This window comes from Arachis duranensis, chromosome 10, assembly GCF_000817695.3.
Source record: "Arachis duranensis cultivar V14167 chromosome 10, aradu.V14167.gnm2.J7QH, whole genome shotgun sequence".
In the NCBI taxonomy this organism is placed as follows: domain Eukaryota; kingdom Viridiplantae; phylum Streptophyta; class Magnoliopsida; order Fabales; family Fabaceae; genus Arachis; species Arachis duranensis.
In genome coordinates, this window is record NC_029781.3 from 14,740,481 (window position 1) to 14,767,300 (window position 26,820).

General features: G+C 29.1%; 2 protein-coding genes across 5 annotated transcripts in view; one reads left to right on the plus strand and one right to left on the minus strand.

Moving 5' to 3' along the window:
- Positions 1 to 11,764: 11,764 nt before the first annotated feature.
- On the minus strand, positions 11,765 to 15,558 carry LOC107469227 (uncharacterized). 4 transcript variants are annotated; one of them, XR_008004489.1, is made up of 6 exons: positions 15,354 to 15,558; positions 15,221 to 15,268; positions 13,891 to 14,069; positions 13,484 to 13,660; positions 12,706 to 12,767; positions 11,765 to 12,074 (listed from the first exon to the last, which is right to left on the minus strand). XR_008004489.1 is itself a non-coding variant. In XM_052255841.1 (6 exons), the coding sequence occupies exons 3-6, from the start codon at positions 13,995 to 13,997 to the stop codon at positions 12,199 to 12,201; spliced, it is 453 nt and encodes a 150-aa protein (XP_052111801.1). In that variant the 5' UTR covers positions 13,998 to 14,069; positions 15,221 to 15,268; positions 15,354 to 15,558; the 3' UTR covers positions 11,765 to 12,198. The 4 variants fall into 4 exon arrangements, 1 of the variants encoding a protein (XP_052111801.1); XR_008004488.1 differs by having other exon boundaries at positions 11,765 to 12,291; XM_052255841.1 differs by having other exon boundaries at positions 11,765 to 12,291; positions 12,706 to 12,781.
- A 2,482-nt stretch (positions 15,559 to 18,040) lies between these two features.
- The window catches only part of LOC107469248 (sulfate transporter 2.1), a 27,167-nt gene continuing 18,387 nt past the window's right edge, over positions 18,041 to 26,820 (plus strand). Inside the window, exons 1-7 of the mRNA XM_016088623.3 lie at positions 18,041 to 18,499; positions 19,003 to 19,051; positions 19,130 to 19,337; positions 20,285 to 20,459; positions 23,669 to 23,734; positions 23,856 to 24,086; positions 24,826 to 24,952. Of these exons, the coding sequence (XP_015944109.1) occupies positions 18,164 to 18,499; positions 19,003 to 19,051; positions 19,130 to 19,337; positions 20,285 to 20,459; positions 23,669 to 23,734; positions 23,856 to 24,086; positions 24,826 to 24,952 (1,192 nt within the window). The 5' untranslated portion in view covers positions 18,041 to 18,163. The remainder of the gene's footprint in view (positions 18,500 to 19,002; positions 19,052 to 19,129; positions 19,338 to 20,284; positions 20,460 to 23,668; positions 23,735 to 23,855; positions 24,087 to 24,825; positions 24,953 to 26,820) is intronic.

A 26,820-nucleotide genomic window follows, 5' to 3' on the forward strand; every position in this document is an offset into this window, starting at 1 on the left:
ATATATATAAAAGTTATATTTTCAACTTTCATTAACTTTAGTTTTCCTTTATATACTATTGAAAAAGTAAATTGAAAAGGTGAGCGACCCATTAAATAGGCATTCATCCTTATCACAACACTTTTTTATATATGTTCATTAGAATTATACCTCATTAAAACTTTACTAAAAAAATTTAATAAAAAAATTTTAGTGAAGGAAAAATAGTACAATATCTTTTGAGGACTGCCTCATTAAAAATTTTGTCAAGAAAAATCCAATAAAGATAAAAACCTGAGCAAGAAAAAAAGTACAATCTCCCCCTCTTGTCGATATTATTTAATATCTCGAAATCGCCGCATCCCTATATAATGTACCAATCTTTTAAAGGAGACTTTTGGAAGTGACTTTGTAAATAAATCTGCCAAATTATTGATTGAGCGAATCTGTTGGACATCAGTTGTTCTTTGATTTTGAAGATAATGAGTAAAGAAGAATTTAAGAAAAATGTTTTGTTCTATCACCTTTGATATATCCACCCTTAAGTTGAGCAATGCATACTGCATTATCTTCAAACAAAATAATTAGAGCTATTTTATGATCAATCAATCCACATGATGACAGAATATATTGGATTATACTCCTGAGTCAAAAACACTCATGACTTGCTTTATGTATCGCTAGTATTTCAGCATGATTAGATGATGTTGCTACTATCGTCTGTTTTGTGGACCTCTATGATATAGTTGTACTATCATATGTGAATAAGTATCCTGTTTGAGATCTTTCTTTATGTGAATCAGACAGGTATCCTACATCTGCATAGCCAACTAATTATGACTTGGATTCATATGGATAAAACAAATCTATATCAACTATTCCATAAAGATATCAAAAAATTTGTTTGATTCCATTCTAATGTCTTCTACTTTGAAAGGAACTATACCTTGCTAGTAAATTCACAACAAATGATATATTTGGTCGTGTATTATTAGCAATATATATTAGTGCTCCAATGACACTGAGATATGGTACTCACGACCAAGGATATCTTTATTTTTTTTTTTAGGGCGGAATTGATCCTTTTCTGCATCCAAAGATCTTAGGATCATTGGGGTATTTAATGGATGTGACTTATCTATATAAAATCTCTTTAAGATCTTTTTTGTGTATGTTGTTTGATGAATAAAGATCCCATTTTTTGTATGCTCGATCTTAGGCCAAGACAAAATTTAGTCTTTCTAAAATCTTTCATCTCAAACTTTTTTTAGAGCTTTTATAATTGTTGTAATCTCTTCAAGGATTCTAATGATATTTAAATCATCAATGTATACAGCAACTATAATGAATCCAGTACAGATTTCTTTATGAAAACACATAGATAGATATCATCATTCTTGAATTCGTTTTTGGCTAGATACTTAGTAAGACTATTATAACACATTCGTCCAGATTGCTCTAGACCATATAAAGATTTTGCAATTTGATTGAGTATAACCCCTACGAATATTCATTAGATGGTTTAAATATATTTAGTCCTTCTAGAATTTTCATATAGATATCACGATCTAATTATCCGTATAAATAAGTTGTCACTACATCCATTAGATGCATATGTAATTTATGATATGCGGATAAACTGACCAAATAACGCAAACTTATTGCATTTACTACAAAAAAATATGTTTTTTCATAATCTATAACGGGTCTTTGTGAAAAATTTTGTGCCACAAGTCGAGCTTGCGTACAACTTCATTTTTCTCATTTCGTTTTCTCAGAAATACTCATCTGTATCCAACAGGATTTACATCTTCTGGTGTATGGACTACAGGTCTAAAGACTTCACGTTTTGCAAGTAAGTCTAACTCAGCCTTTATAGCTTCTTTCCATCTTGGCCAATCATTCCTTTGTCAACATTCTTCGACTGTTCTTGGTTCAAGATCCATACTTTTATGCATGATGTGTAATGACACATTATATGCAAATATTTTATTGATAATTATTTAATTTGGTTCTATTTTTCTCCTCTAGAGACATAATTTATTGAGACTTTATTATTTTCACAATTTTCAGAATTTTCAGGTACCTAAACGTCTTCTGGCGTCAACACTATATCATAATTTTAGACACTTACTGGTGTTTTTTTTATGTCTTTATCTTTTTCAACAGGAGTACTATTTGTCTTGATGATAATATCAAATGCCTCTCTTTTTTTTCGAGAATTTTTATTTTTAGAACCAATTGGTCTACCACACTTCTGGCATGTAATTGTTTCAGTAGCTATTTGTCCAACTGGAATATCAATTCGAATCGAGGTATTTTCAGCTAGTATATAGAATTTGGTTATCCTCTTTGTATCAAAAAAGATATCAGACAATTCATTTGCTATTATTTGCAAATGTATAATCTTTTGAACTTCTAAATCACATTGTCCTGATCATGAGCCTAGATGCATTAACGAATATGCATTCTAATTAAGTTCTTTCTCAAGTGGTTTATTCTCTCCCCCAATATTGGAAACATTAATTCATTAAAATGACCATCTGCAAATCGATCTTTAAACACATCTCCTATTTGTATCTCAAAATACTTCACTATAGAAGAAGAATCATATCCTACATAAATTTCTAATTTTTTGGGGGTCCCATTTTAGTACGAGAAGGTGGGACAACTGGATCATATATCACACACCCAAATATTCTCAAATAAAAAACATTTGACTGCTAGCCAAAAGTTAATTGCAGAAGAGAGAATTAACGGTAACTTGTTGGTCTCAAACAAATAAGTGCTATAGCATGTCCCCAAACAAAAATAGGAAGATTTGTTTTCATAAGTAATGGTCTAGCAATTAATTGTAGGCATTTAATAAGTGATTTTGCTAACCTATTTTGTGTGTAAACATGAGCTACTAGATGTATGTTTAACACTTATTCCGTTAACCATACAATAAGCATCAAAGGATTGAAAAGTGAATTCACCAACAATATCAAAGCGAATTACTTTGATTTGATTTTCTGGAATTTGTGCTTTTAATAATCTCACAAATGCCAAGTTGCAAGATGACAATAAGCACACATGTGACTATTTCGAGGATGCGTATATTAGTACCATAAAGTATTTAAAATATCCATATGGTAGATAAATTAATTCACATATATTTTCTTGATATCTTTCTAGAAATTCAGGGGACTCAAACTTAATTTTTATTGGTGATGGACTTACAATTAACTTTCTCTGAGAACTTGTAATACAACAGAATTCACTAGATTGAAGAACTTTCTGACTCTTTAGTGAATATTCATGGGAGTTTTCAATAATTCCCCATATCACGGTTGTTCCAGGATGTCCCAATCGATTATGCCAAATTATAAATTCAATTGGGCTTGTAAACTTCTAGTTTACAATGACATGTGATTCAACTGAACTGATTTTAGTATAATATAATGCAGAAGAAAGTGAGAGTAACTTTTCTAATATAACTTTTTTATTTAAATCATGAGTTATGGTACATAAACACTCATGATTTACCTCATTTATTGTTTCAATATGATATCTATTTTGGCAAATATCTTTAAAATTCAACAAGTTTCTTAGAAACTTAATAGACAATAGTGCATTATTTATTATGAATTTTGCTCCTCTGGAAAATAAAATTATAGCTCTTTCGAAGTCTTCTATCATATTGCCTGAGCCAATAATGATATTAACACATTCTTCTTTTGGTACAAGATGAGTAAAATATATATTACTTTTGAGAATGTTATGCGAACTTGCACTATTCGCAAGACAAACATTTTCATTATATGTTCCTATCATTTTCTTCAAAAATGAATAATAATAATAAAATGAGTAAAAGTACATGCGCGCAGTAAATTAAAATTGTATTCCTCATTGGAATTATTTTTTTAAGAAGAACAATATATAAACATAGTACTATACACTAAAAATTTATTATTATTATTATTATTATTATTATTATTATTATTATTATTATTATAGAATTTGACACATTTAGTAATTTTGAAATTCTTAAATATAAACATTAATATTTTATTAAACAATATTTATATATATCATATTTGAAATTCAAATGCATAGGAAATAAAACTCAAGAAATTTTTCACATTATTTATTTATATAAGTAATTAACGAACCCAAATATTAAATTTTCTATTATTGAATAAATGACCAATATTTCCTTTAGTATCTTCAAAGAAATCAGATACTTCATAATGAGTGGTGTAATTTTCAGCAACATCTTTTGAAATAAAATTTATCGCCTTTCCTTTTTTATGCATTTTCAAGAATGCTTGATAAAGATCAATTAAGTATTTTGGAGTACGACAGGTACGTGACCAACGGTCCTTTTCACCAGAACAGAAATATTTATCCTCTGTTGATTTATTTTGCCCATTATTTGTTTCTTTATCCGACTTCTAGTAAAACCATTTCTTGTGAACATAATCTTTCTTCCTTCCATAATTTTTCTTCTTATCAAAGTCTTGCCATTTACCTCTTCTGCAGTTATAATTTTTCGTATTTGCTTCAAAAAATGAGCGGCACCAGCTGGGCACACTTCATGATTTATTAAAAGCAATTTATTATTTCGTTCAACAACAAAAAGGTGAGAAATTAGTTTAGAATATTTTTTAAATTTATTTTCTCGATACTGCTGCTACATGAGCATATTCGAGGTATGGAAGGTCTAGAAAATTTTCTCTAACATGTCATTATCAATTATCTTTTTCCCACATAATTTTATTCGTGAGATAATTTGAAACATTGTTGAATTGTATTCATTTATGGATTTAAAATCCGGTAGACACAAGTGTGTCCACTCATATCGGGTTTGAGAAAGTATTACTGTCTTTTGATGATTATACATTTTTTGAAGGTTCTTCCACAGATCTGCATGATCTTTTAGTGTGAGATATTCATTTTTCAATCCTTCGTCAAGATGACAACGAAAGAAGATCATGGCTTAAGCTTTATCTTTCTGGAATGCTTTATTTTCATCTTTAATGGTATCTCTAAGATCCATTGAATTAAGATGAATTTTGGCATCTAATATCCATGATAAGTAGTTGTTTTCAGATATATCAAGAGCATTAAACTCAAAATGAGAGAGATTTGACATAATGAAAATTTATTACCTGAGTCTTCCTAAATTTTAATCAGAGCCTTGTGCTGATAATGTGTCGTAAAATAATAAATAAGAAAGAGAAAATAAATATAAAATAAAAAAGTATAAATAGAAAACTCTAGTATTAATATTTACTAATATTATTATCTCAATTTAACTGAGATGATTCATATATATTCACTACTATTATATGTTGCACCGTATATCTATATATATAGAGAGAAGTGTTTTATATTAGTATTGTATATATCATTTACCTCGGCCTATGATTATTTATGTACGTACAAAAGTTATATTTTTAACTTTTATTAACTTTAATCTTCTTTAAAAAACTGAATTTTTACTAGGTGAATTAAAAAGTTGAGTCATCTATTAAACGAGCATTCATCCTTATCACAATAATAACTTCTTTTATTTATTACATTTCTAAAGATACTTACGTAAATAGTTATTTTTATAATGTTTAAAATATCATTATTTTATATTTCAAATTTTTATTTAATAATAGTTAGACTATATAATTTGAAAATCTAATTTATAACTTAAAATTACATATGACACATATATTTTTAATAAAAAATATGAGAAAAGAATGCTATGTATTTTTTTTAAAATATTAAAATACTTTTATTTGTCTTTAATATTTTTGAACATTTTAAAAATATTCTAATCTTTAATTTGTTTTAATTTTATTTTTAACATTTGAAATCATTTTGATTCTACACCTATTGTTAACTTTTTGATAGTTAATAATTTATTGAATTATTATTTTACTTTTTTTAACTCCAGTTCCATTCATAATCCTAACCTTAGTCCAACTTCAACCCCAAACTTTAATCATAAATTTCACCCTAATCGTAACTCTTTAATATCCATCATCACCCTTATTCTCACCACCACCAACTCATATTCTAACTTTTTTGCCATTATTAACCCCTGGTTTGGTGATTCTTGTTTATCTCAACCTTAGTCCCTCGTTAATCTAAATTTACAGAATCTACTACAACACTGCCCCACCTTTTAACACCATCACCAACATTAACAGCAATAAGTGAATAAAGAAAAAAATATATCGATGTAGAGGTATATCTAGAAAGAATTGCGTAGGCAGAAGTGGTAACACAACACTAAATATATCTAAAAGATGATGAATAAGTGATGGTCACTACAAGAAAAATGTTGAGTACCGTTGGATTTACTGTCAAATTTAGCATCGCAGAGTAGCGAGAAATTTATTGTCGGATTTACTGGTAGTAATGACATCGAATTCGTAAGGTTAAGTAATTATCGACAGATTCTATTTTTCGATGGTAAATCCAACGGTAATATCTGGAGGAAAAAGAAATTACTTTGGCACATCCTTTACCATCATATTTTTCTGACGGTAACTTCAATTAGTGAAATGTTGCATTTTTGGTGTCTCGCAATGGGTTACTGTCAAAATTTTTCGACAGTAAATCCGACGGTAAAAGGGAGTAAATTCAAATCATGAACTCTCTTCCTCCTTCTTCTCCTTCTCTCTCTCTCTCTCTCTCTCTCTCTCTCTCTCTCTCTGCCGCCACTGCAAGCTCATTCTCTTTCTTCCCTTTATTTTCCTCTCAGGCTCAACTGTTGCCTCCTGCTATCTCTATCTCATTGACACAGAACCAAAGCTAAAATAATCCCTTTTATTCCAGCAAGCTTTGACGCAACTTTGGCGACCACCACTGCAACATCCACCTCTTTCCTTATTTCTTTCTTTGTTCTTCATTACAGGTTCTTGAACAACTCTTTTCCAATTCCTTTAATTTTAGTTTAATTTAGTTTAGGTTTGATTAGAATTTTAATTTTAATTTTGAATCAGTTTCAAAGTTAGTTTAGTTTAGTTTTCTAATCTTAGTGGATTTAGGTTGATTAAGTTAGGTTAGATTCAATACATTAGGTTTTAAATTGTTAAAGTGTTTAAAATTGTCTAATTATGTTAATTGTTGTATTGATAACTATTTTGCTGAGAAGTTATTGCGTTGATAATTGTTTGATTGTATGAAGATTCTCTATTTTATTGCTAGTTTTGATTGCGTTAATTCACTGATAAGGATATTTTGATTGATTTTCTGCTGAGTTCATGAGCTACGCTGTTGGTTTGGTGTTATTGGTGTTGAACTTTTGAATTAGTGCTGAGAGGATGCTTGTTAGTATCATTTTGTGTCATTTACACTTTGGTATAACTAGTGTTCGACAATATTCCGTCAACAAGTTCTTAATAAAATTTTGGTTTATTCCTTGGAAATCAATGCTTGCTTTCACATTCTTATGGTTATTATGTATTGATGATGAATGAATGTGAAATGCTTTTAATTAACCAAAATCTTAATTTTTGCATGATTGAGGTTTTTTGTCCAATAGTACAATATTAATACAATTTAAGCTCCTTGATTCTATATAATCCAAGTATGTTAATTTTGGATGTTTATTTGATTTTGGGTTATATTAAAAATGATTTTTAATTTTTGAAATCAATCTGGTGCTATTGATTATAGGAAGTATATTAGTGTTGAACTTATTCCTCATAATTTACTTGAACATTGTTCTTGTTTATTTCATACACCCTTGTTTATGAATATGCCTCTATGACTATTTTGGATTTTAAATTGCATGTTGTAGCTACCATGTGATTAAGAATGTTTGATTTTATTTGGCATAATTCATTAAGTATAGTTTGTGATGGTGGATTGCTTGAGATGCTAACTTTTGTGATAATTGAGTTTTTGGTGTGTATGTAGTGATATAATACCATATTGGTTTATTTGTAAACTTATTCTCGATCACTACATATCACACTTCAAAACCTTACTACTTTTGTATGCACCACCACAAACGCATTAATTCATGGAATGCATAAGTGTTCATTGAGCTTCTTGTTGCTTGTTTACTTCTTTGTATTGTTATAATATATTGTTGACTTGTTGTGCTAAATTTCTATTAATTGGTATGTTATTTGCTGACATGACGAGAGATAGAGGTGTTACGGATCAGGTTGCTTGTCGTGGTCGTAGTCGTGGTTGGGGTAGAGAGAGGGTTTCTTCCGGTACCCCCGAGACTTCTGGATCCTCTCCCTTTACTCCGATCATCCCGGTGACGCCACATGTTGCGAGTTTAGTGGACCAGCCATTCATCATGGTCCCTAATCCCAACTATGTACCTCCATCTATGGCAATGACGCTGCCTCTTACCACTCATCAGCCTGCATCCACGGCGATGCCACCTCTAACGATGGATGCCGCAGCTCCGGAATCCAGCCACGGAAGTGAGGCAACAGCTGATGCCCCTTCACCACCTTCCATCGTATGGTTGACCATTTTTCCTGCGGTACAAGGTAAGTACCACGTTGAGTTTTATGTATTTCCTATTTTTGGTTATCACTGAAAGTCCCTAAAAATTGATTCTAGTTTAGTGGATTTAGGTTTCAATGGCTGGTTAGTGTTTCGTATTTTAATGATTATGGTTATTGCTGAAAGTTTTTGAAAATTGATTTCTGTTTAGTAGATTTAGGTTGATATGGTTGTCTAGTTATTGTTTTAAGTTTCAATGATTATGATTATGGTTGCTGAAAGTTTTTGAGAATTAATTCCTATTTATTGGATTTAGGTTTATTTAGTTTGCCTAGTTATTATTTTAACTTTCAATGATTATGATTATGATTATTACTGAAAGTTCCTGAAAATTGATTCCTGTTTAGTGAATTTAGATTGATTTGGTTGCCTGGTTATTGTTTTAAGTTTTAATAATTATGATTATATGGTTATTGCTAAAAGTTCCTAAAATTTGATTCCTATTTAGTGAATTTAGGTTGATTTGGTTGCTTGATTATAGAATTGCCATATTATTTTGTTCGTGGGTTGTTGTTAGGTTTGCGCCGAACAACGTGTGTACTCAGAAGATGACCAATGTCATCAAGTTGATGTACGGTCATCCCTGGCCCAGCTACATGAAGATCTCTGCTGAGACCAGGGAGCGATGATTTCAAAAATGGGCGGTAATTACTTTTTTTTAGTTTCAAACCTTTTAGCTAGTTTATATCTTCTATCTTGCTTAACTAATTTTAAAATTTCTTTGTTGCAGCTGCACTTTAGGTGGGACGTTGTGCACGATAGTACCATCAGAAAGATATTTGACCATAGAATGGGTTGGTGGCTTAGATGTTGAATGATATTCGTCAGGGGTGGGACCACCGGGCGAACTGGCACCGAACAAAAATAAAGAAGGCTCTATTAATTTAATTGGAGATCGATGAAGGGTTCAGGCATCAGCGTCTCACCAACAGAGATAATAGAGCCTCATCTAAGTATATTGGCGGCTCAGTGACCTTTGTGAAGACTAAGGCCAGGCTGGTATGTAGTGACTTTAATTTTGTTAATAACTTAGTTATATTCTTTTACGTATTATGTGAGACGTTGGGGGAGACGTTCAAGTACACCCACACACTGAAGGAGAACAAAGAGAGATTTGTGGATCAGCGGTCTCAGTATCATTATGTGAGTAAACATACATCTGATTATCTTCTGCTATAAAATTATTAGAGATTAACTGTATATTTCTTGTAATAATCACAATAACTTATGTTATTTACACAGGAGTCCAACACACAGAGACTAGAGGCCATGACTCAACTGTCTCGACAAAGTGGGGAGGACGTTGTCAATGACTTTGCAGCTTCAGTTGTTGATTCCGATGCGGTTTGGCGCGAGATCACCTCAGCGCCGTACAAGAACTGCGTAGACGGGATGGGGTCATTCTTCATCAGCAGCCTCCACACCTCCATGTTAAGGTTGTCATCAAGCTTTGCCACCAATCGAGCCGTCGAGCCCGAGGAAGGCGTGGATTTGAGGCTGCAGGTGCAGGCAGGTGCAGGAGCTCCAACGCAGCCTTCACTAGCAGGCTCAGGAGCTTAATGATTATCAGGAGAAGTATCAGAAGATCCTCACTCCACGTGACGTCTATGGATGAGCTCAGGCTGGAGTGGAGGGATTTGCTGGAGCGGTTTCAGCGTATGGAGGCTCAGATGGAGGTGCATTAGGCCTAGATGTACGCCGCTGGCATCAACTCTGCTGGTGGCATACAAACATCACTGCCTTTTGTACTGCCAACTCAAGGCCATGGGACCGATGATAATGACAACGAAGATTATTTAGATCTGTAGTTATTAGTTTTTTGTTTTATTTTTTCACTGTATTTATTTAATACACTTGACTTTTAATTTATTTGAATATTTTATTATTTACTTTAAATAATATGATTTCATTATTTATGAATTGACCATGAATTGTCCATTAATTAATAAAACTGACCATACAAAAAGAAAACTAACTTGTACGCATCAATGATGCTCACTGCGTGCCAAATATAACCATTCCCTAACCAAGGTTGCATTTCGTTAGTTAAGTATCCTATGTGTAATCTCATTGGTGATTTGGCATTAACTGACATGAAAAATTGAATTAAAAACTTAAATTAAATAAAAGATAAAGTATATTTTTATTATCAACCCAATCAAATTCAAATCCAAATCCAAAATCCAAATCCCAACCCACCAAACCCCAAACACTCCATGTTCATGTCACTTTCATAATTTTCAGTCCTTTCACCCGATTAGTCCCACCTTCCTCCTTTTCCATTGTCACAATCATAATCACTTCATCATTTAACAACAACTGCAAAGTAATCAAATCACGCAAATATTTAGATTTTTTTTAAAAAAATTAAAGACAAAAGAAAAAAAATAAATCAAGGCAAGGCTGATATAGAGAGATCAGGGGATCTTTAGTACTTTGGAGAAGGTGGCACCAAGGTTGACGTCGATTGTGTTATTAGAGATGGATAAGAGAAAATGCAGACTAAAACCTGCAAGTACCCAATTGGATGTAGATGAAGACACCATACACCAGATCAGATTGGAAGTAGATTGTGTTTCGTATGACAAAAGTGATGTTTGGAAGATGATAGAAAAAGAAGAGAGTTAGGGAATAGGATATCGTGAATTAGGTTCAAGGTGGTTGGGTAGATATAATTCGGGTTACACTACAAGAAAAATAACTTTTAGCGGCTATTTATTTTACTTTTAGCGGCAATAAAAATAGCCGTTAATACATTTACCAGCAATTAGACATTAGCCGTCTTATGCGTTGTCGCTAAAAGATTTTAGCGGCAATTATAACATTTGCCGGTAAAGATCTTTTTAATGGCCGCAAAAAATATATAACTTTTAGCGGCCATTTTCTTGACAATTTATATGACCACCAAAAGTAATTCTAAAAGTGCAATGTTATTCATTTTTAGCGGCCGTTACTATTGCTGCCAAAACTCATTTTACCGGCAATTTATATGGCTACTAAAAATAATTCAAAATTGTAATGTTATTCACTTTTACCGGCAATTACTATTGCCGCTAAAATCTTAAGACTTTTTTTAGTTATATTATACTCATTTTCTTATATGCAACGAACTATTTTTTCCTAGAATCTCAATTATTTTTGCCAATAATTATTATTGTTATGCATAATATAAATATACTGAAATTAATTACTACAAAATGAGATATTTCATTAAACTCAAAATATTGATACACAAATTTATCTTGAAAAGTAATAAATCATGTTACAAATCTAAAAAACAAAAAATGCTACAAGTCTATAAGTATGTTACATCAATGTAGCAATACAAGTGTTAGCAATGATCTAAGGTTGTACCTTTAAAAGTAGTCTAGCTTTTGTTTTTAGTAATTGATCTAAGAATTTAAAAGTAAATGAGAAAGAAAAATCATGAATCATGAATATACTAAAGAATCTAAAATTATAAACCTTTGGCTACTTTTCAAGGAATTGATAGCTTGGCAATGTTTTTCGCCTTGACACTAATGACACAGTTCTCCTAGCTTTGAAGTTGGTCTTTGATCTTGCTTTGAAAAGTTCAAAACCTGTAGCCACGAGGTCCCTTAATCTTTCTTTTAATCAGAAAAAGCTCCAGAGCATTGCACATAAAGAAACAGCTACCTTGCTAAAACTAAATAATAATTGTTCAGTATATGGATATTATTAACATTACACTCCCTTACCAGGAGCCATACTAAAGCATGAAACATTCAGGTTCAGAAGACGTTTTTCTAACTCGTTCTTTAAACCAGATACTACATCCTAAAATTTTCAAAAACAATAAAAAATGATAAGACAGAATGTATTAGCTCTATGCTGAGAGAATAAATAGAAAAAAAAGTCAATATAAATAAAAATGAACAACTCGTGACTACAACTATTCAAGTTTCAGAGTTTTCACATGATCTGATCTAAGCCATTTAAATAAGATTCATAAACACGCATCATATTGATCACTTCTGAATACTACAAAGACATTGATGTGCCTATGATAAAATTTAACATGCATTTTGGTATTTTGTACATGCTAAATTATAATCAATATATACAAGTTTAGACAGTAACACATCAATGTAGTCCTCTTTACAATTTTAAGACAATAAAATATAAAAAGTACAATACAAACACTGGTTGCATATAAAATTAGAATTAAATCTCAAGAGAACAGAGGAGTACCAATTCTTTGGCACGTTTGATACGACGCACGACGGTGCAAAAGAAGAAGGCAATGATGGCCCCTGTGAGAAGAACACTAGAAGATATTATAATCAAACTTGTAGTAATAAGTTTAAAAATTCTAATTAAATTTTCAAACACAGTACTTAAATATTTTATTACTTTGAACCAAAGTAAATTTTCTAGAAGTACCATACTACTGCAGCTTATGGCATGGCAAAGATTTGCAACCTACTAAAATATTACTACTAGCAATAAACAAATCTTGGGACATGGCACCACTCTTGATTTCTTGGATATCCACAACAGTCAATGCCCATTTTCAAGCAAAAAAATAAAATACTTAAGGGGTGGAGGGAACATGAACTATAAATAACCGCTTTTAATAGATAATCTGCAAAAAAAATAAAATATGTGTGCATCAGCAAGGCATCTGAAATTCGATTTTAGTAGATAATCTGTTCACTGAGCTTTGTTTCCTACTGGACCAAGTCATAGGATTAGATCCTAAAAGCTGTTAAAATATTTGACAAACAAACAAAACTTATTATAGAAAGATCATATCTCACTGAACCAAAAAAAAAAGTAAATAGTGAAAAGAGCTGATGAACTTAACTTGCAGCCTATGGCATGGCTTCATAAAATAAAATAAACCACTCCATTGCAAGCTAAAAAGGCTAGAACATAAATAGATACTAATAAAAAGTAAAATAGTATAAAAAAGAGAACTTTTTTATATTTAAATTTATTTGGGGATGCAGCATTATGTTGTATTCACCTTAAGGAAATTTTCAAGAAGTGGTGGCAGCATAGAGAAAACTGTGGAATGAGGTGGTTGATGTTGTTATTGTTGAGTTGAATAAGCATAATCATAAAAAGAGTACGGATATGGCACTGTTCTTTGGTTCTTGCATTGCAGGTTCTGAGATATAGAATAGTTTCTCTCATTCTAGTCCTGTGTTGTTTGTATTGTAGGAATAGAGAATCCACACCAAAGCGAATTTCAAAAAAGCAAAAGTAGTTGCTTTAGAACAAGGAAGAAGCTAAGAAAAAGCAAAACATAGATAGATAGATAATCGAATAAGCAAATTCTAATCACACTCCTTTTTTTCTTATTTGAAAAAGTCTGATACTATTTCGAGAGAAAATGTGAAAAGAGAAAAAAAGAAGGTAAGGTAAGGTTACCTTTTTGGGGAGAAGTTACTGTATCCAAAGAGAATCGGATTCTTTTCTAATGGATTGTGAAGATGGATGATAGTTTTGATTATGATTATTATTGTTATTAACATCATTCACTTCTTCAACACATCCATCATCATGTTTCTCAAAAGATTAGTTCTTATGTAGGCTTGATGAAATCCTACCTGCCAAAAACACAAAACAAAATAACTGATTTATAATAATTTAATGAACAGTGCTTTGGCCTTGTTATTATTGTTCCTTTTTGTTTAACGTGATTTCATGAAAATGTCATTAGAAGAAGATTTAAAAGGACATATGGGTTGTCAATGTTGCTACTCAAATTTGGCATCAACTAATTGCAAAAAAGAAGATACAATAAATGAGGAATAAACAATAATGTAGTTTCCCATAAATTTCCCAAAGTTATGCATATATGAGAGATCATAGTCTTTTCTTTCAAAACTTAAAAAACGTGTCAAGAGAGAAACAACAATAAACACTCTTTGCTTTCAATGCACCCAACTTGTTTACTATTTATTCTTATAAACTCTTTAATTATTTCACGTACCAACATTTATATTTATTATTTTTATTTTATGCATATCACAACAACGAAAATAAAAGAAAGAAAAATTCCATTGTTTTATTGATGATCATGTGCTTTGATTTGAAGTAAAAGTCAAAGAAGATTTCTATTAGTACCTTGTCTTTCCAAGTCACCCCTCATGCTTTTGAACATCTGATTTTGAAGAAAAAACAAAGAGATAGAATGAATATAATGGTAAGGCAAAACAACACACCTCATAAACAAAAAAAGCAAGTAGAGGATTTAGAAACAGGGCCATAAGAAAAGCATAAGAGTGATAGCGAGAAGACAAGAGAACAAAGCCGGAGACAAACATCATTGATAGGAACTAGGAAGAAAAGCGAGAAGTTGCGGCCAGTCCAAGGCGCTCGAGGCAGAGAGCACTTTAAAAGGATTTCAATAGCATAAGAAACCAAAAACAGCATATTTTGTGAGAATCAAGTTTAAAACTGCAGGTATTCAATAGCAACTAGACATCCACACTACATGCCACACTGAATGTTACCTTTGCAGTATAGCTCCATCTAAAGGATCATCAAATGTTAAGAGGATTGGGTAGAATGAACTTTACTTCTTATTGCTAAGCTTAATTCGTCCATACAGATTAATTGATACAACTATAAGAATGAAATTTCATATGATCCTAATTTACCTTCAAATCATCTTAAATGTTCAGAATTAGGCAGATCATTTCTAAATATGTCACAGTAGAAAAAAATAATAAATAGCAAAGAGATGTCGCCATACCTTATATTCTGGATTATCTCGAGTGCGAAGGAGTTCCATACCAAAAGCCTAAATAGCATGCAACCACAAAGATCTTTGAAAGATGGGCACAGGATACCGAAATAGTAGAGACATATAATAGCGTCAATGTTACCTTCTCATAAAATTCTATGGAACGCTTAAGATCACTGACTCGAAGCATCACTTGGCACAAGAGCTTGGGAGTGGGGCCTCTTTCCAAAAGTTCAAACTTGTAGCCATCAGGATTTTCAATGAATGCAATGACCGGGCTGCCTCCCTTGACAGGACCAGGCTCTCTAGTTATCTTGCCACCCTTCACTCTTATTAGCTCCACTGTGAAAACTGTAATGAATACCAAAAAGTGAATTATAGATAATAGAAGCAACATTGGTAGAACTTAAAACTGTACAATTTATTAATATTATCTCTTTGGATTGAAGATCCATGAATTCAATGCTGAAACTATCTTCTCTCTTATATTCTAACTCTTATGACATTTTCAGAATTAACACAAGTATTCATAAAATTAAAAGCGAAACATCATCAGTAGCATCTTCAAATTTGAAAGCAACAACACTTGAAATTGTTGATAAATAAAATTGAGTTAGAAAGAGAGAGAGAGGAAAAAATTGGTGAACTTTGTTGCAAACAGCGGCGGAGTTTAAGGAGAGTGAAGGTATGCAGAGAGGGAAAAGCTTGGAGAGTAAGGGCTCAAGCTTGGAATCGTTGCAGATAGCCAAATGAGTGAGCATCTGATGAAGAACCTCCTCAACCTCCGCGTTGGCTTTCTTGGCACTATTAACGATGCTTTAAGATAGGAACCGAACCTAGCAATGGAGATCTGAGACACGAACGAGCAAGAATAGCGATGCAGATCTGAGGGGAGAGGATGGAAACATGAAGAACGATCAATTTGAATGAGTGTGAATCAGTGAAGAATGATAGACGGTCGTCGATGATGGTAAGACCTGCGACAGTGGTCAGCAGCGATAGGAAAAGCTTGAGGAGTTTTTTCTTAGGTTGATTTAGGGAACACAGTTTGTGAGTAATATGAATTAAGAAGACGAAATTAAAAAAATATAATAAAAAATTAGCGACAATTTTAATAATTGCCACCATTAATATAAAGAAAGTAGGATTAAAAGTATAAAAAGATAATAATTTAGTGGCAATAGTAATAATTGCTATTATATAACATACAACAATAATGATAAATATATAATTATCACAAAAAGATATCTTAAATAAAAGAAATAGTTAGTATGGTATTATGGCTGTTAAAAATTTGACGTTAAAATTAATTTTTTTTGTAGTGTTACAATAGCAAGGTTGGGTCTTTAAACAATGCGGAACCGGTTAATCATGCTGGTTCAGGATGTCCATATTTTTAATTTGATTTAAGTTTTTAATTCAATTTTCCATGTCAATAGTGCCATATCACCAATAAAATTACAACTATAGTAGGATGTTTAACTAACGAAATCCAGTTCTGATTAAAGAATTATTAGATTTGGCACATGGAGAGCATTGTTGATGGATACAAGTTAATTTTTCTTTTTGTATGGTCAATTTTATTTCAGAATAATTTTGATAGTTTACTCCTTTTATTTCTTCTCCAAAATTTGCTTATATTAAACTAGCAATCACAGCTTAAATTTTATGAATAGGACAATAATTTGTGAAAAAAAGAATATAAATGTAGTATCAATTACTTTTTAGTGAAAACAGTATATAATATATAATTAGGGAGATATTTTTATAAAGATATAAAATGTCTTTTTGTAAAGATATTTACGTATCGTATTATTATTAGACGTATTAATAAATTGGTTATTTTTGAATTTTTTAACAAATTAGAATAAAACCAATTTTTTTATAACAATAACAATAAACCCAATTCTTTTAAGGATTTAATTGTATTTTTTAATTTTTAGGGATTTAAATGTTCGCAAAACAAAAACTCAAGAATATATTTATCTTTTTATAAAAAAATTTAAAGATATTCGGTTTAAATTATATAATTCGATAGGATCAAATCGAGTCTAATAATAATAATACAGACAATTAAGTTTATTATTGTTACTATAATAAATCAATTTTATTATAATTAAATTATTAATCAATTTAATAAAAATATCTAATAATAATATGACATATATAAATATCTTTAAAAAAAATATTTTTCGTGTCTTTATTAAAATGTTCTCCATATAATTATTGGACCTGGCCTATACACTAAAAGCTATCTTAGAAATACATGTATGGACTACGGAATACTGTTAAAGTAAAGATTTATATAATAAATGAATAAATGTAAGCGTGACAAATATATCGTATATTTTGAGTTATCTTTTATACGTTTTTTTATTAACCTAAGAATATTAAATTGTTTATTAATTAAATAAATTTTAATATTTTATTTACTACATTTTTTATCAATAGATTAAATTTAAAATTTAAAATTTAGCAGTAAAAATTTAGGATTTAAGGTGTTTAATATTTTTTCTCTTTTTTTTTCTTTTCATAGAAAATTAATTTTTTTAAAAAAATCATATGATTCATTTTTTTTCGAAATACATTAATATTATTATTTTTAAGGAATATTACAGATTATTTTTGTGTCTCTCTCAAACATTTTTTACTTGTAGTATTAAAAATAAAAGAAAAAAATAAAAACAAAATAATTTGTCTTTTATATTATAAAATAAATAAATCATAAATCTAAAAATAGTAGAAATATTATTTTATTAATTTATACATATATGACCTCCAGTGGCAAGCCTTTTGTTGTTCTATATAAGAGTTGTTTCCAATCTTAATTCCTTCAACCTCATAGCAACCATAGCTCTTTCACAGGTAAATTTGATGAGAGTGTAATCATCAAAGAATTGTATTCCCTATTCGCGGGAACAAAGAAGTTCTCCCAAACACTTCATCATCATCATGGCTTCTTCAGCAATGATACCTACCTGCATATCCTCGTCAAAGGATATGCAGGTCGACATCGAGAAGAACCAAAGCCATGTAAGATGTCAGTGGGTACTCAACCCTCCTGAGCCACCGAATCCTTGGCGCATGGTCACGGACTTAGCGGAAAAAAGTATCTTGCGTTGGCGCAAGAACTTTTCTACGCTGAGACATGAATCATGGGCCAGGGTCATGTTTTCAACTTTGCAGAGGATTTTTCCGATCCTTGTGTGGGGAAGAAGTTACACTGCCACTAAATTCAGGAAAGACTTGCTTGCTGGTCTCACTATTGCAAGTCTCTGTATTCCCCAGGTATAATAATTCTAATTAGCAATTTGATTAAAGTATTCGTATACATGTCGTTTAATGATATCTTGCCATTTTGCTAGATTATATGAATAAATTAGTTAAAAAATAGTTATTTTTGTTAATTTGATTTTATATTTGTACATAGGCTAGTTAAGTGGTTAATAAGTTTATATTGTTAGTGTAGTCTCGAATTTGTTGTATTGCAAAAGACAAAGTTGTAGCAAAAGAAGTTGTTCCAATTTCATTGGATATATTACTTAAATAATTCTCAGTAATATAATAATACCTGAATTTCGATTAAAGTAAAAAACCAAGGAAAAAAAAGACCATATGCTTAATTAACATAGAAAATTATTGCAAGCCACTAACGGATTCCCCTTGGAAATAATAGTTTTGTTTGGCTGCTGAAAGCATCTAAGATGAAAAATGGAAAATAAATAAATAAAAGGGTTAATGGATCTCTTGCATCATGTTGGTTACTTAATTTGTTTCAACGTTGAATGCAGAGCATTGGGTACGCGACCTTAGCAAACCTTGATCCTCAATATGGCCTTTGTAAGCAAGCCACGTTTTGTGTCCTTTTTATTTTCATTCTGTTTCCCTTTGAGCTGATGAAATTAAATTATATATTAGATACGAGTGTTGTGCCACCGCTGATCTATGCCGTAATGGGAACCGCTCAAGAGATAGCAATAGGGCCAGTGGCGGTGGTGTCGTTGCTCTTGTCTTCGATGGTTCAGAAATTAAGAGATCCTGTTTTTGATCCAATCGCTTACACCAAACTCATCTTGCTTGCCACTCTCTTTGCTGGTATTTTTCAGACCGCCTTTGGCCTTTTCAGGTATGTACAAATAATTAATTGATTCATTTCTTTACTAATCTATTCTTTATATTATTTTCATTTTGGTTTTGGTCAAATTTTATTAGCAATTCTACCCCTAATAAACATTTAGATTCAACTCTATGGTTTCACTTTAAGGTGGAATTGAATTTTAATGTATTTAGAGAAATTCCAGTTGAATATATTTTGGGTATCAATTTTTTTTACAGTATTAATTGAATTGATTTAAAATTAAAATTTGTATTAGATATCATTTTGAAATGATATAGTCTAAATATTGAAGTGACAAATTTTATATTAAATATCAAATTAATTTTTATAATATATAATTTTATAAATACTTATGTGATATTTTATAAGATTTAAAATGAAACTAAAACAAATATTAAAGATGCTCTTAAAAATGACAATAGAATGAATAATAATGTAAATTTCCATACTATTTAATCTTGTTTTGTCTTATTTTATTCTGTTTGTGAATATTAACGTGGATACCTTTTAATTGTAGTCAATAATATGGTTTTTAAAATTGAAAAAGTATAGAATATCAATATATTATCTGTCAATTTATTGTAAATAATAATTAATTATTATATTTTAAACACATATATAAAGAGATATATCTAAAAAATATATTTATAAAGATATTTTTATTAGACACAGCCATAAAAAAATATTTTTATTAGACACATTCACAAAAACACTTCTATTAAATAGGATCATAAACAAAAATTGATAAAAGTTGACAGAAATACTGTTGATAACGTAGCAGAATTGTTCAAAATTTGATTCTATTATTTAATTGATGTCTATTAATCTTGATTTGATGAAGTTCTATGAATCAATTTCTAACAACATATATACTGACACAAATTAAATAAACCGTGTTGACATGAGCATCATTTTGTTTTTCATATGATTATTGTTTTTTGATGTTATATTTGCAGGCTGGGGTTCCTTGTGGATTTCCTGTCACACGCAGCAATAGTTGGATTTGTGGGAGGAGCAGCCATTGTTATTGGCCTTCAACAGTTGAAGGGACTCTTAGGAGTTTCTCACTTTACTACCAAAACCGACATTATCTCTGTCATCAAAGCTGTTTGGCAAGCAATTCATAATCCCGTACGTATAAATACTATTCATCAATTAATATCCATAGTCATAAATTAATTATATCTACTCGATATCTAATATTAATCAATCATATTAGATTTACACTAAATTTAATCACTAAAATTGACTATTAATATAAAATACATATTAAAAATTTGTTTAACAATACATATCTTCATATATTTTGATAATTAATTTTGATTTATACATAGTATTTTTTAATTATACTGTAAATGAAATGTGTAAAAATAATCTCGTTCACAGTGTAAACGAGATATGACAAAAGAATTTAAATCGATAAATATTTGTAAAATTATTTATTTTAGTAAATATTACATTTATTTTAATAACTAATTTTAATATACATAATAATTTTTTAAACAATTAATAGCACCAACTATTTGATTTATTATTAGGATTTAAATTTAGTCATATTCTTCTTTTATCCATAAATTTAATCTTATCCTTAATTTATTTAGAGTAAAAAAAATTTTGATATCGGACGAAAATATGTAAATTTCAAAAATATTATTTTTTTGTGATTTTTTTTAAAATATGGAGATTGTTTTACAAAACCGAAATTAGAGAGAACGTTTAATTTTGTTATTTTTGTAAATTCAAAAAATACAAAAAACATAGGTCTAATTTTATTTTTAAATTTTTTAATTTTGAAATAAAAAATTTTAAGATGCGATTTAATTTTTTATTTTTAAATTTTTGAAATGTAGAAATTGCATGGCACAATTTCACTTTTTTAATTTTTTTAAAAAAAATTGCAAGGTGCGATTTCTGTTTTTAATTGTTTTTTTGAAAAAATAAGCCGCAAGATGTGATTTATTATTAAATGTTATTCATCGATTAATATCGATAACCCTAAATTAATTATATCTACTGGATATTTAATATTAATCAATTACATTAGATGTACATTAAAATTAATTACTAAAATTAATTATTAGTATAAAATACATATTAAAATATAAAATATGCATTAAAAATTAGTTTAACAATACATATATGTATATGTATATGCATATATAAATATATAATAAGTGATTTTAGTATATACACATAGTATTTTTTAATATTAATAGATTAACTATGTTAAGTATACATTAAATCAACCACTAATATAAAATATGAGTAAAGTATCGTTTTTGTCTTTAACATTTGTGGTAAGTCTTAAAGTTGTTCCTAACGTTTCAATCATTCTATTTAAGTTTTTAACGTTTCAAAATTGACTCAATGTTGTCCTGCCGTTAGGGATCTGTTAACAGAATTGACGGCGTGACAAAATTGAGACGATTTTGAAGCGTTAGGAACTTAAATAGGACGAAAACATTGGGGATAAAAACGATACATAAAAATAAATTTTAATTTTATCTTTTAATAATATCAACTTTTTACCGTACATAATATTCAAATATTTTTTAATCACATCTAAGTAAGTTACACTTAATCACATTATTTTCATTCTAAATAAATTTATTTTTCTTTAATTTACACTTTCATTCTAAATAAATAATGCAATATGATTAGAATGAAAGTGTAAAATTATAAAAAAAATTATAAGTAATGAAAGTACAATTACATTATTTAGAATGAAAGTGTAAAATTTATTTATTTATAAAAAATTAGATTACTTTAAGAGTAAAATTATAAAAAAATAATTTATTTAGAATGAAAGTAATGTGATTAACTGTAATTTACTTAGATGTGATTAAAAAAATAATTAAATATTATGTACAGTAAAAAATTGATATTATTGATGGATAAAATTAAAATTTATTTCTATATATTGTTTTGTTCCCAACGTTTTCGTCCTATTTAAGTCCTTACGTTTCAAAATCGTCTCAATTTTGTTCCGTCATTAATTCTGTTAACGGATCCTTAACGGTAGGACAACATTGAGTCAATTTTAAAACGTTAAAGACTTAAATAGGACGATTGAAATGTTAGGGACAACTTTGGGACTTACCCCAAACGTTGGAGACAAAACAATACTTTACTATATTAGAATATAAAATACATATTAAAAATAAATTAAAAATATAATACATATATTTATACACAAATATATAATAACAAATTTTAGTGACTAATTTTAGTCTACATAATATTTTTGTTAATCAATTAATAGACACGGACTTATTTGATTTACTAGGATTTAAATTTAGTCATATTCTTTTTATCCATAAATTTAATATTATCTTTAATCTTTTTTTTGGTGACTAATATTATCATTAATCTAGGACTATAAATTTTTTGATATGGGAAGAAAATGTGTGAATATCAAAAATATTTTTTTCTTTTGATTTTTCTAAAATATAGAGATTGTTTTATAGATATTTTATTTTAATAAATAAATTAAATATAATAATTATTGAAATAAATAATTTAAAATTTATTTACTGAAATAAATATCATTGTGTAAATGAGATAATTTTGTACGTATTTCATTTACAGTATAAACGAGATATATGTAATTTTTTAATTTTCGTATATCTCATTTACAGTGTAAATGAAATAGATATTATCTCATTTACACGATTAATTTATTTCGATAAATATTTTTTAAATTGTTTATTTTGATAATTATTATATTTAATTTATTTATTAAAATAAAAAATCGTTGTTTCACAAAAGCGAAATTGGAGGGAGCATTTTGCCATTTTTTGGTAAATTCAGAAATACGGTTTAATTTTATTTTAAAAGTTTCTTAATTTAAAATAAAAATTCCAAGATGCAATTTCGTTTTTTTTTTATTTTTTAAAATGCAGAAATCACATGGTACAATTTTACTTTTTTTATTTTTATTTTTTGAAAAAAAAATTGCAAGGTTAGTTCAATTTCTATTTTTTAATTTTTTGAAAAAAGAAGTTGCGGGATGCGAGTTATTATTAAATCGCATGGTGGAAAATCGCATCAAATGATTTAGCCTTTCTTTTACAAGAATAGAAATAGTCTTTCTTTTATAATAAATTTGAGTGAACCTAGTTCTCTATTTGATGTAAATAATAATAGTAAATACAATATTAGTCAGAATAATTTATAAGAATACTAGTCTTTTAACATGATTGTGTTAATTTTCATCATTCATCTGTCCTATTTTAGAATTAATAGAATGAGAGGTGACAAAAAATAAGGCATTAATAATTAAGTTTTCTCATACATTGATGGGAGCATATACAATAATATTGTTATATGTTGAATTACAGTGGAATCCTCGCAATTTCATACTAGGATGCTCATTCCTGGTCTTCATCCTATCTACTAGATTTCTGGTGAGTGAAGAACCTCCATATGTTTGTTTTTGCTTTGATTAATTTCTATTGAATTTCCAATAATGATTCTTAATTAACTTGTTCATCATACTAATGCATGGTAATTAATTAATTATCCTAGGGTAAAAAGAAGAAGAAGCTGTTCTGGTTGGCATCAATTTCCCCTCTCATATCAGTTGTAGTATCAACTTTGTTGGTTTTTGTGACACATGCTGATAAGAATGGAGTTAAAATTGTAAAACATGTCAAAGGAGGATTAAATCCAAGCTCCATTCATATGTTGGATTTCAATAATCCCTATGTTGGAGAAGTCGCCAAAATTGGACTAATCGTTGCTGTTGTTGCCCTCACTGTGAGTATATTATTCTCATGTTTTAAGAATATTTGATTTAGTTATTTTTATAAAATAACTTAGAAAAAAAATATAGGAATGATTATATTTTTAATATTTTTTATATTAATTTTTTTAGATTTATGTGAGTTTTGCATGACTTATTTTTTCTTTTATTTGTCTCACAATGGAATTTTTTTCTTGTCAAAGATTAATAAAAACCGAATTATATATCTTTTTGATCATATAACTTTTGATTTATTATGTTATAAAATTATTTATTCTAAAAATTTGAATAAATGACTATTTGTATCCATAAAAGATGAAAACACTGACATATGTATCTACACTAGATCGAAACTAAATTTGTATCCACGCAAGATGCCTTCTGTATGACAAAAGTACGTACGTGGCACTCCAACTCTCCAAAGACAGGGTATTTTTGTCACATAGAGAGCATCTTGCGTAGATACAAATTTAGTTTTGATTTAGCGTATATATATATATATATATATATATATCAGCGTTTTTATCTTTTACGGATACAAATGATCATTTATCTTTAAAAATTTATACGATTAAAAAGAAGCTAAGCGAGTTATTAGAATAAATTTTTATAAATATTATATGGTTTAAAAAGGACCGTCTAACATTATTTATATAATTTGCGTACTAATTAATAATCAAACATTTGAATCATAATTAGCATAATTTCATGCTGATGCAAATTATGTTGGTTTCTTGCCGCAATGAAATATAGGAATCTGTTGCTGTTGGACGGTCTTTCGCATCCATCAAAGGGTACCAACTTAATGGGAACAAGGAAATGGTGTCAATTGGCATCACCAACATCATAGGATCTTTCACCTCTTGCTATGTTGCTACTGGTAGGAACAATTTTTGTTATTTCCTCCAAAAACTACACCTAATTCTCAACTAATACTATGTAGAGTGAGCATTATCCGTGTGGGCTTAACTTTCAAATATTGCTTTTTAATGTTCATGATGGTAAGGTCAAACTATTTTTTTTTTTCAAAAAATAACATTTCATTTTAAAAAAAAGTCATACAACACTTACATATAATATAAAAAAAAATATTAGATCTCAATCATATATATATACACTTTCTATATTGAGCTAAAGCTTAAGAGAAAAACCAATATTCGATTAAACAGAATTTTAAAGGATAAGAATAAGAACAAATCTAAATCTCTTTAACTTTTAGTTCTATACAGAAAGTTCTATAACATTGTGAGATATTTTTTTCTCTTTTCTAAGAGTCTGAATTTTCTCGATTCAAAGATGTTTCCACGAATAAAAAAGCAATTTTCAATGTATTATCCCATATATAACATATCTACACCACCGTACCCAAATCACCCTATGAAAATGATGACTAGTGAGATAAAAGAATTGAAAACATAGAGAAAAGAATGATAAATTTTAAATATTGCTATATGTGAGGTCTCATACATCAAGCTTATACAGTATCTTTAGCTTCTTTACATATGAAAAAAGATAACTACTATTCTGTTAGAACTTATAATATCAATGTCTAAAATGAGTCATGACTGGAGAAAATAATCTATAGTAAGTTTAACATCCTCAAATATAAGTTGAATAAAAAAGTTACAAATATTTTATAAATTTTAAAATAAATAGTTATACATTTTTAACAAAAATTAAAATAATTAAGAATGGTTGGATTCTATCTGTATCATATGGAGCATATACATCTAGGAACTCGTCAAAGAATAGATATTCATTGCAGATCGTTACATCTTGAATAGAAAATCTCATATAGACACATAATTGTTCCTGAAAAATATTTGTAGAAAAATGGGTTGAGTTTTGCAACTCAGTGACTAGACAATACATTTATAATCGACATGAGACCATATAAACATTATATCAAAAAAAATTTAATTAGAAAATAATAGTTGATAATAATAAGTGAATCAATAAGGGAGTTCTCATACAAAAATCAAATCAAAAGTCCACACTTGGGCGGCTCCACCTCTATGGGTAGTCCTCTCCTCTCGTGTGTCCTAACAAAATAACAGATCTAACGCGTGGCTTACATGTTAGGCTAGCAACATCCCTGGGGTCTGAGTTAGATGCATCTAAGTTAACGTCATAACCGCCATTAACTACGGTTTTCTAATATCAGCCTCCCAAACCAATTCAAAAAATATAATTTCAAATACAACAAATCTTTGATCTTTCAAATATATAAGGTATCGAATCAAATCAAATTATATTATACTTTCTTATCAGAAATCTTTTCCAATTATACTTTTTCAATCATTAGAAATTTCAAACATATTTCACAATCTTTAAAGTAAGTGAATACCAATAAATACTTCAATGCTTCAAAAACACACATTCAAGTAAAATCAAACATTTTAGAATAATGCAAAACTTCATAAAAAATATATGGTCTCAAAAACAGATATTCAAGTAAAATCAAACATTTTAGAATAATGCAAAACTTCATTAAAAATATATATGGTCTCATTTATAGTTCTGAAAGTATAAACTTCATAAAAATGAATTACTTAATTCTAATAAATCAATTATTCTAATCAATTTAAAATCATTCAAGGCAAATATAGTGAGTATAATTCAAAAGTCATAATAGATATATGTCAAAATAATTATAGATGCACAATCAAACAATTATAAATATAAAGTCTACTCACAACTTGGTCCTAAGAGACCGAGGAGACCAAGCCCGGAATGCCAATTAAAAAG